Source organism: Nicotiana tabacum, chromosome 3 (genome assembly GCF_000715075.1).
Source record: "Nicotiana tabacum cultivar K326 chromosome 3, ASM71507v2, whole genome shotgun sequence".
NCBI lineage: Eukaryota > Viridiplantae > Streptophyta > Magnoliopsida > Solanales > Solanaceae > Nicotiana > Nicotiana tabacum.
Genome location: NC_134082.1, coordinates 160,812,461 through 160,822,992, shown reverse-complemented (window position 1 = coordinate 160,822,992; position 10,532 = coordinate 160,812,461). Strand labels below are relative to the sequence as shown.

General features: G+C 39.3%; 1 protein-coding gene across 1 annotated transcript; it reads right to left on the bottom strand.

The window, feature by feature from the left end:
- Window positions 1-3,922: 3,922 nt before the first annotated feature.
- LOC107826602 (uncharacterized) lies at window positions 3,923-7,791 on the bottom strand. Its single transcript, XM_075246913.1, has 6 exons — window positions 7,459-7,791; window positions 7,216-7,359; window positions 6,250-6,420; window positions 4,931-5,070; window positions 4,510-4,780; window positions 3,923-4,324 (listed from the first exon to the last, which is right to left on the bottom strand). Exons 1-6 carry the CDS (start codon window positions 7,789-7,791, stop codon window positions 3,923-3,925), a joined length of 1,461 nt encoding a protein of 486 aa, XP_075103014.1.
- Window positions 7,792-10,532: the final 2,741 nt, after the last annotated feature.

The following is a 10,532-nucleotide window of genomic DNA, read 5'->3' as shown; positions in this document are numbered from 1 at the left end:
TTTATCTGACTTTAATGCGTGCTAGCTTATATGCCTTTATTGAATTTTGAATCGCTTTTATTATAATTATATTTTTTTTATTTTTATTTTATTTTATTTATTATTTATATTTTTTCTTAAAAGAGTTGCAACGTCGTGAAAATGTGTCTCGAACCATGTCGCAATAAATGCACCCATGGTTGTTGACACATCTCCACTCCGTTGAGATTTGGATTTGGGTCACATAAATGTGCACCCTAGTTTAGGGAGGTAATGTTAATTAAATCGCGCCTAAAGAGTCTAACGTATTATTATTTGGGGAAGGCCGTGAAGTTTACTAGACGGCCCTCCCAAATTCTAAGTATTTTAATAACCACTTATGGAGGTCCCCACAATTTATTTTATTTTGTTCGGCGAGACTCGTCTCATTTGTTTTAAAATCAAACTAAAGGCCATTACCATTATCTACTTCATTCGTCTCTAAGAATCCTCATTGGTTAAGGCTCTGACTTTCAAGACCAAGTTCAAACATCAAATAAATATGCTGTGAGCTCAAACTCCCACAGCTACAGGCATTGGGACTGATGCTGTCCCAAAATCCGAACCCAACGACAGATATCTGTGAAGTCCACGGATCGAGTCCTCAGGGCGCCATTATGTTTAACTAGTTGCTTCAAGCTATTAATTCCCCAGGCCCAATTCAAGTCATCACTCGACCGCGACAGACCTGGGCTGCCTAATAATGCATCCAGGCCCAAATGGAAACCGACAGCCCAGTGGACGTAGAGGGAAACTCAAGAAACTGTGATGCAAAAGTCTGGGATCAAATCCCAACCTGACTGACTACAACAACTGGCTATGAAGCCAACGTCGAGCTCAAATCACAGCCACGAAGGGGCGTGATGGGAAAATGTTACTCAAACTAGAAGACTAATTAATAATTATGATCAGAATTACTAACAGCTGATATGAATACTGCCATTCCAATTCAGGGATTCAACTTCTACTGCTATTCAACCAAATTAAACAATATTAATGATTGTCCAGTTCAGATGCTCAAGATGAAATTTCCAGGTAATGCAATAGCTTGACACATTTCCCAATTACACCTACTTGAAACACAAACTAAGCTAACAATCCACTAAACTACACCAAATAGACAATCACTAGTTCAAAAGGAGTTCAACAGTTTACATTACAGACTATCACGTCCGTATTAGTTGGCAACATTACTTAATTAAACAAGTCGGAACTCAAACCAACAAATTAAAACTACATCAATTGGCTGCAACTATAAAGGTTCCATCGTATTTGAATCTAAAATGAGCATTGATTTCACTCCAATTTTGTCATTACAACAGGGAGAGTTCGAACATGTACCTGGAAATGAAGCAAAATTAAAGGAAGAAGGAGTCAGCAGTGGCAAGCAAACAATCAGCAGTTGAAACCAATAGCATAGGATCAATTTTGGACTTAAAACAGCATCACAACAGCCCAGGAATGAATGACAGAGGAACAGAACTAACAAAATAATCAAAACAGACTTGATTGAACCCAAACTGACTCAAAATTAAACCCAAAAAAACTTCTGAAACCTCAACAGCCAGAAACACATCCTTATCTGAACTAGAAATTTGAATTAACAACTGAAACTCGAAACTAATCTAAGGAAAACTTCAATGGAACAATATTTTTGGAGTTTTTTGTGTTGTTTTTGGTTTTTAGAAGATTTAAGATCTAGAAGGAACTCTCACCCTCTCAGATTTCAAACTTTTGTTTTTTTTCTTTTGAGTTTTCCAGCTTTTTTTTTTTCAAAAAAACCCCCGAAACAAGGCAGTAGAGACTACCTTTTATAGGCAGAAATTAGGGTTCTTTCAGATTTTTTACTTTACATCTTCAGTCCCTCTTTTATTTCAGTTTGGTCCCTTTATTTGTGACTTGCCAAACAAGCAAGTCCCTCTATTATGCCAACATCTACATTAAAGTACCATTCTAGAAGGCCCTAGGATGCTCTTCTACCCACCAAATACCTATACTACCCTTACCCTTACTTTGAAATTACTATTCCTAAAGAACCTACCCTTTTCTATCCCTAAAATGCCCTTCTACTAGTCTGAAATTTACAGCCCAATGCTAAGAACAACAACCCCTTACTCCTGTTAAAAAAACAACTGAAGTTAATCCTAATGAGTCTAAACCAGCTATAACCAATCAACACAACTAAAATCTAATCCTAACTCACCTAAATGCTTCAATTAGTACTATCATTAGACTGAAGTAAACAACAATTAAACGAAAGAAATGAACTAACGATTGACAAACAACACTGAAATTATAAAACTAACATCATGAACTGGTAAACACGGATTAAACACAAGATTGAGACTAAAAATAGAACATAATTGTGAACTGAATCACGACTAATTCCAATATAACAAGAGTTAACCAAGACAGAAAAATCGAATCAAAATTAAAGAGACAGAACTCAACACTAACAAAGAATTACTCTAACATTTAAGCGAAATGCAAGGATGGATTAATGTTACTTAAAATCAATACGGAAATTAGGCTACACTGATGGAAATCGAGCTTAGAAAGTTGGGGAGAAACTCACCGATGGAGAGAAAACTCCGGTCAGCCACTGTCGTCCGAATCTTTCAAAATTTTTGACACGCTACATCCCTAACCATGTGTTTTTCACAAGAGAACACATGGTTAAGGATATTACGGTTAAAAATCACAAAGATTTGGGGTTAGGGTTTTGGCTAGAAAATCTTAGATTTGAAATTCGAGCCGCTTCACCGAGATTCGAAGGAAGATGGTCATGGATTTGGGTTAAGGGAAGTCTGGGGACGGTGGGGTGTGATTTTGGGCCAGTTTGGACAAAGTAACGACTTGGACGGTAAATTTAAAATCAATATTCGACGGCCTTGGTTGTGATTCGAGGGAAACCAACGGTATGGTTGTAAAGAGGAGTTCATGGGGAATCTGTGGTGTAAGTTTGGGGGTGAATGGCGTATGTTGTGTTTCCCGCCGGCGAGGGGTTTGGTGGCGGCTTGGATTAGTGTTTGAGAAGAGAGGTAGGGTGAGGAAGACGAGGGACTGGGTTGGGCTTCTCCGACCATTTTAAATCAAGAACCTCGTTAGTTCCGAACCGTTGGATTGATGAGATCCGACGGTCCTGATTGGAGACCACGAAACGATGTCGTTTCGATTAGAAGGGGAAACGGACCGGGTTAGCATTTTTGGGCTCGAACTGGTCCGGATTTTTTTTGGTCTATGGAGAGTAATGAATTAGGCCAAACAATTTTGACCAAGAACAGCCCAGTTCTGGTTATTTGCCCAAGACCCTCCTTTCCCTTGTAATTTGTTTTATTTTCCTCATTCAATTATTTTCTCTCTTTATTTTGATTTCTCCCAATTAATTCCTCCTTGTTTTCCACCTCATTTTTGTTACTAATTTTCTGATTTATAAAGATTGCAAAAATAAAAAATTAAACTAAACTAATTGATGCCTAAAATTACTTTAAAACTATTTTGTGACAATTTCACAATTAAAACAATAAAAATGCTGAAGTGAACTATTTTTCTCATTTTCTTCATATCTTATTCTAAATTAATACTAAAATGGGAAATTTAATGCAAATGCAAATGTATTTTTTTCTTTTCATATGAATTATCATGCACAAATAAAATGCAACACTTACCGGAAAATGACACAAAATTCAACAAAAATTGTAAAATAACAAGGAAATTGTTTTATTTGAATTTTGAGAATAATTTGCTTAGGGAAAAAATCATGTGCTCACATTGACCACTTTGAATGGATCAGACCATTTTGATTTGATCTTGCCCGGAAACAATTTGAGCCTTGAGTTAAAGAGCAAAACCAAGTCACCCGACTTGAACTCTCTTTTCATGATCTTCTTGTCATGGACGAACTTCATCCTTTCTTTGTACACGGATGCGCTTTCATAAGCATGGAAACGGATTCCTCCATTTCCTTTAGTTGTGTTAACCTCAAATTTGAAGCCTCAGCCCAGTCCAAGTTCAACCTCTTTAACGCCCACATGGCCTTGTGCTCCAGTTCCCCGGGTAGATGACAAGATTTTTCGAAGACTAACCGATAAGGAGAAGTACCAATAGGAGTCTTGTACGTCGTTCGGTATGCCCACAATGTGTCATCTAGTTTCCTTGACCAGTCGGTCCTGTTTGCATTGACATTCTTTGCTAGAATGCTTTTGATCTCCCGGTTAGAAACCTCAACTTGACCACTTGATTGCGGATGATAAGGTGTGGCGACCTTGTGCTTGATTCCATATTTCTCAAGTAGCCCCGTGAAAGCCTTGTTACAGAAATGAGACCCCCCATCACTAAGAATGGCTCTAGGAGTGCCAAACCGAGTGAATATGTTTTTCTTCAAGAACGTGTCACACTCCTTGCGTCGTTGTTTGGTAGGGCAATCGCTTCAACCCATTTGGACACATAGTCCACAACCACCAAAATATATTTCATCCTGCAAGAGCTTACAAAGGGGCCCATGAAATCAATTCCCCATACGTTGAAGATTTCTGTCTCCATCACAAAGTGCATTGGCATTTCATGCCTCTTGGAGATTGAACCTTGTCTTTGGCATTGGTCACAAACCTTGACCATTTGATTGGAATCATGATAGATTGAAGTCCGATAGTAACCACATTCAAGAACCTTAGCCGCCGTTCGATTTCCTCCATGATGAACCCCAACCGGTGAGTCGTGGCATGCCTTTAGAATAGGCATAATCTCTTCTTCCGGAACACACCTTTTGATAAATATTGTCAGCACAAACACAGACAAGAATGGATCCTCCCAATAGTATTGCCATCAGTCTCTCAAAAACTTCTTCTTTTGATAGGATTCCAATCCGTCCAGGATAAGGCCACTAACTAAATAGTTAGCAATATCGGCATACCAAGGAGCAAAAGTGCTTGGTAGTGCCAATATGTGTTCATCTGGGAATGCATCATTGATCTCAAGATCTACCTTTGGTCTCCCTGCCTCCTCAAGCCTTGATAAATGATCCGCCACTTGATTTTGAGTTCCCTTACGATCCTTGACTTCGAAGTCAAATTCTTGCAACAACAAGACCCATCAAATCAACCGAGGTTTTGCATCCTTCTTTTCCATGATATAGATGAGAGCAGCATGATCCCAACAAATAAGCCCGGAACTTCTCAAAGGCATAAACAATGGCAAGAAGTTCTTGCTCAGTAACCATGTAGTTCATTTATACCCCATTGAGATTCTTGCTTGCATAATAGACTGGTAGAGAAATTTGTGGTGATGTTGGCCAAGCATTGTTCTAATAGCTACACCACTGGCGTCACTCATGAGTTCGAAAGGAAGAGACCAATCGGGTGTGACAATAATAGGTGCCGTGGTGAGCCTTTGTTTCAATTTATCAAAGGCTTTGAGGCATTTCTCGTCAAACTCAAATTTGGCAAATTTCTCAAGGAGTTTGCACATAGGATTTGCAATCTTGGAGAAGTCCTTGATGAAGCGCCTATCGAGCCCGACATGCCCCAAGAAACTTCGAACACCTTTAACGAAAGTAGGTGAAGGAAGCTTAGAAATAATCTTGATCTTTGCTCGGTCAACCTCTATGCCACGCTTCGAAATTTTATGTCCCAACACGATGCTTTAATCCACCATGAAGTGACATTTCTCCCAATTGAGCACAAGGTTGGTCTCTTCACATCTCTTAAGCACTTGTCTAAGATTGTTAAGACAATGCTTAAAAGAATCGCCTACCACCGAGAAGTCATCCATGAAGACTTCTAGAAAATCCTCTACCATGTCAGAGAAAATAGACATCATGAATCATTGAAAAGTAGCCGGAGCATTGCATAAACCAAATGGCATCCGGATAAAAGCAAAAGTTCCATATGGGCAAGTGAATGTCGTCTTCTCTTGATCCTCCAGTTCTATGTTTATTTGGTTGTAGCCGGAATATCCATCAAGGAAACAATAAAATGACCTTCCCGCTAGCCGATCAAGCATTTGATAAATAAAAGGCATAGGGAAATGGTCTTTGCATGTGGCACTGTTGAGCTTCCGATAATCCATACACACCCTCCAACCGGTCACCGTTCTTGTTGGGATGAGCTCATTTTTCTCATTTTCGATTACGGTCATGCCTCCCTACACACATTGCACCGAGCTCACCCAAGAATTATCAGCAATAGGGTAGACTACCCCGACATCCAACCATTTGATGATTTCTTTCTTTACCACCTCTTGCATTGACGGGTTCAACCGTCGTTGATGTTCCACACTTGGTTTTGTTTCACTTTCCAATTGAATTTTGTGCTCACAAATTCCCGCGGGAATCCCACGGATGTCCTCAATTGTACATCCAGTGTCTTGCTTATGCTCCTTAAAGACTTCCAACAATTGTTCTACCTAACAAAGAAGAAATAATTACTGGTAAAGTATCATTTGATCCAAGAAATTTATACCTCAAGTGTGGTGGAAGTGGTTTGAGCTCTAGTTCTGGAGGTTCAATAATAGAAGGCTTTGCGGGTGGAGTGACTCTATTCTCCAAGTCGAGAGAAAGCTTTGACAGAGCATAAGTGTAGGACCTAAGCCCCTCCAATGAATTTACCGATTCCATTTACCCCTTTGTATCTTCACCATCAAAGTTCACAAAAATAGCCACCAATGCCTCACCGAGGCATTATTCTTCCATTTTCATTTCAATCGTATCCCCTACTTTATCGACAAAATCGATCACCAAAATGCTTTCATACTAATGCGGAAGTTTCATACCCTTGCTTGCTTGGAATGTAACCTCTTCATCATTCACCCGAAATTTGATCTCATTCCGTTCCGAATCCATTAGTGCTCTTCCAGTGGCAAGGAATGGTCTCCCCAAGATGATCGAGATCTCTTTCTCAACCGTGCAATCAAGGATTATGAAGTTGGCAGGTAAATGAAATTTTCCCACCTTCATAAGTACATCATCAACAATTCCCACCGGTCGTTTGATGGAACGATTGACCATTTGCAATCTCATACTTGTGGGCCTTGGCATACCTAATCTTGCTTTCTTGTAAATGGAAAGAGGCATCAAATTGATGCTAGCTCCATTATCACAAAGGGCTCTTGCAAAATCATGTGCCCCAATAGTATAAGGAATGGTGAAAGCTCTCGGGTCTTCTTTTTTTGTACGGTGGATGTTGCAATGATGGAACTAACCCGGTGAGTCACATTCACCACTTCATTTTTGGTGGTTTTCTTCTTGGTGATCAAATCTTTCAAATACTTAGCAAAACCCGGCATCTCTTGAAATGCTTCCACAAATGGAATATTCACCGATAATTTCTTGAGAATGTCGTAGAACTTTTCGAGTTTGATATCATCAACCTTCCTAGCAAGTCTTTAAGGGAATTGAGGAGGAGGTCTAGGAATAGGTGGAAGAGTTTTTGGTGTCTGTTTTACCTTTTCCTTTACCTTTTCCCGGTTCTCTTTTTGCACTTGCACATCTTCTGAAATCTTCTCAATTTTGATAACACTTGGCTCTTCAACCTCAACCCCTTCCTCGAACTCTTCTACCTCAACCACTTGTTCACCCTCTCCTTGTAGTACCTTCCCACTCCGAGTAGTAATTGCTATGACATGAGAAGTTGGTCCACTCCCACTACCCTTTGGGTTCACAATTGTGTCACTAGGGAGTGTTCCCTTTTGTTTTGGTTTTTGTTCCCTAGAGAGGTCTCTCTTTTGCATCTCCAATTTTTGAATGGATTCAGTATGAGTGCCAACAAGCTCGGTCATGTTCTTTACAGAAGTGTCAAATTTTTCTTAATTTTGCAATACCCGTTCAAGCATACTTTCCAACTTAGACTCACTTGAGGAACCTTGATTCGAATATTGACCCTTTGGGGGAGCACAAGGGTTTGAACTCTGGTTTGAGAAGTTGTTTTTGTTGTTGTTCCAATTTCCTTGGTTCGAGCCACTTTGGTCGTTTCTCCATTGTTGGTGGCCTTGGCCTTGCGGGTTTGGCCTCCATTGATTTTATTGTCCTTGACCTTGGTATTGTTGCCTTTGATAGCCTACTTGAGAGTTGTTGACATAATTTGCTTCCTCAAAATCCTCATTTGATATGGGTTGCACATCCTCAACCACATTTACCTTCTTCGTTTGGCTTTCGGTGAACATCTTTATCAACACATTGACATTTGTAGCAAGCCCTACAATCACCTGATCTCTCTCTTGACTTTCCTTGATCATGTTGCTCAAGGAAGGAGAACCATATGTAATCCCACATGTGGTGTCCTCAGAATGCCATGCTTGATTATGCTTTGCCATTTTGTCAAGTATTTGTGTCACCCTTGCGAATGATTTGTCCATGAAAGATCCGTCAGCTGCATTCTTGGCTATAGATTGGTTCATACGATCCAAGCCCATATAGAATTTTTTCAACAAGATAGAATCCAGAAAACCATGGTTGGGAGACCTCACCAAATATAATTTGAAACGATCCCATGCCTCATGTAGATGTTCTCCCAGTACTTGCTTGAAGAAGAAGATTTTATCTCGGAGCTCAGACTTCTTACTTTACGGGAACCATTTGGACAAGAATGCTCGGACAAGTTCGGGCCAAGAATGAATGGAGATTGGTGGCAGATTTTGAAGCCATTTCCTTGCATCCCAAGCTAGAGAGTACTTGAAGCATCTCAACCTTAGGGCATCATCAGAGACATTGTTCTGCTTATGCATTGCACACACACCCAAGAAGTTTCTAAGATGTTGTGTCGGATCATCATCAGTGGAATTCCTAAAAAACCCCTCCGCTTTGAGAATAAGGATTAAACCATGTTCCACCTTGAAAGTTGCAGCGCCAACGGCCGGAGGTACAATAGAATTTGTATCCTCAATGTACTCCTCAATGTCCGCAAAAGGATTTTCTTCCATTTCTGCCTCTAAGTCTTCAACATATTCAGACATGTTTTCCTATCAACACCAAGCAAAACAAGCAAAGTGTGATGCAGCAGAATAAGACGTAAAGTAAAGCACACATTACTTAGTAATTTCAAAATCGTATTCCTCGGCAACGACGCCAAAATTTGATACGCTCAAATTACACTTTAATAAATAGTGTAAGGCGGTCAGTGTCAAATATAATAACCCAATAAGGTTGGGGTCGAATCCCATAGGGAATATGTGTGAAAAGGTTGCTCGAATAGTGTGTTGCTCGACTAAAGTCGTAATCCTATCCAGTTAATGGTAACAAGAGTATGAATTTGAGTTTGGTTTGAAGTAATAGCTAATTGTAATATTGAGAATGTAAATAATTTGATTAAAGGAACCAAGGTTGTGTCCCCTTTAATGAAGTGTAATGCTATTGATGTTAATATGATATATTTCTAATGGAAGGTCCTCTTGATATGCAAATGATGTCTAAATGATTACCCAATATTTTCCAATAGTTGGGTAGTATTTCCTCTTTATGACTTTTCCAAACATAAAAGAGTTGCAATTAAGAACAATCAATATATGCCAAATAAAACCTACTTATTCATAAGCGATTCTATTAAACAAGGTTTAAAGCCTTGAGTCTTTGATATTTACTTCTACCAAATTCTAACCCACTTTCCCAAGCAAAGCAAGAATTTAATGGCATTTGTTAATGTTTGCAACCACCAACAATAAATGAAGAATGAGAAGTAAATAAATATCAACCAACCATTATATATCAACCAACCATTATACATATATTCAATGTTAAACACCCATTAACATAACACCCATTCAGGGTCCACAACCTTAGTATTTAAAGTTAGCTACACATGCTAAAATACAAAAGGATGAGAATATTTAATGCCATAAAGCTTACAAAGTGAAAGATTCTCGACCCAAAAGCTTCCAAAAGAGAGGAATATTAATATATTATATTGTAGCTTCAAAGTCAGACAAGATGAGTCCACAAAACCCCAATAAATCTATTTATAGAGGCCAAAATTCGGGACAGAAAACGGACATAAATGCCCTTTCAGGTCAAATATGCGACCGCATTTTTGTCGCATAACAGACATGCAGTCCGCATTCTCGTCAAGCCCATCGCACTTCAAAACCTTAGTTTCCAGGCCTCCACCGCATTGTGGGAATGCGACCGCATTTTGCGTCACATTTGCTTCCTTCAGTAGCCCTCATGTTTAGTCTGCGGTCCATTATGCGCCTCGCAAACACGTTATGCGATCGCAGAGTAGACCGCATTTTTGACGTTGAACTTTGTCCAAAAGACTGTTTTGGTTTGCGATCTTAGTGTGACATCTGCGGCTCGCATATGAGTTTTGCGATAGCATATCCACACTTGCGATGCTTTTTGGCTCTTTTCTTGTCTTTTTGTTGCTTTTTGAACTCCTTTTCATGCTCTTAGGTCTTTAAGCCTTACACACTGCAAAAACACTAAAATAACATAAGTACAAAAGGAAATTGCATTTAAAACAAGCTAAAATCTAAGTAATTAGTATCAAATGTGCCAAAATTCTCTGGCACATTAGTTTACCTGCAAT

Coding starts and splice junctions, on each gene's coding strand:
- LOC107826602 (XM_075246913.1), bottom strand. CDS start 7,791: ATGACCGAGCTTGTTGGCACTCATACTGAATCCATTCAAAAATTGGAG. Junction 7,360..7,458: donor GGGAAAAGGTAAAGGAAAAG/GTAAAACAGACA, acceptor AAACTCGAAAAG/TTCTACGACATTCTCAAGAA. Junction 5,071..6,249: donor ACCCGTCAATGCAAGAGGTG/GTAAAGAAAGAA, acceptor TTCGAAGTCAAG/GATCGTAAGGGAACTCAAAA.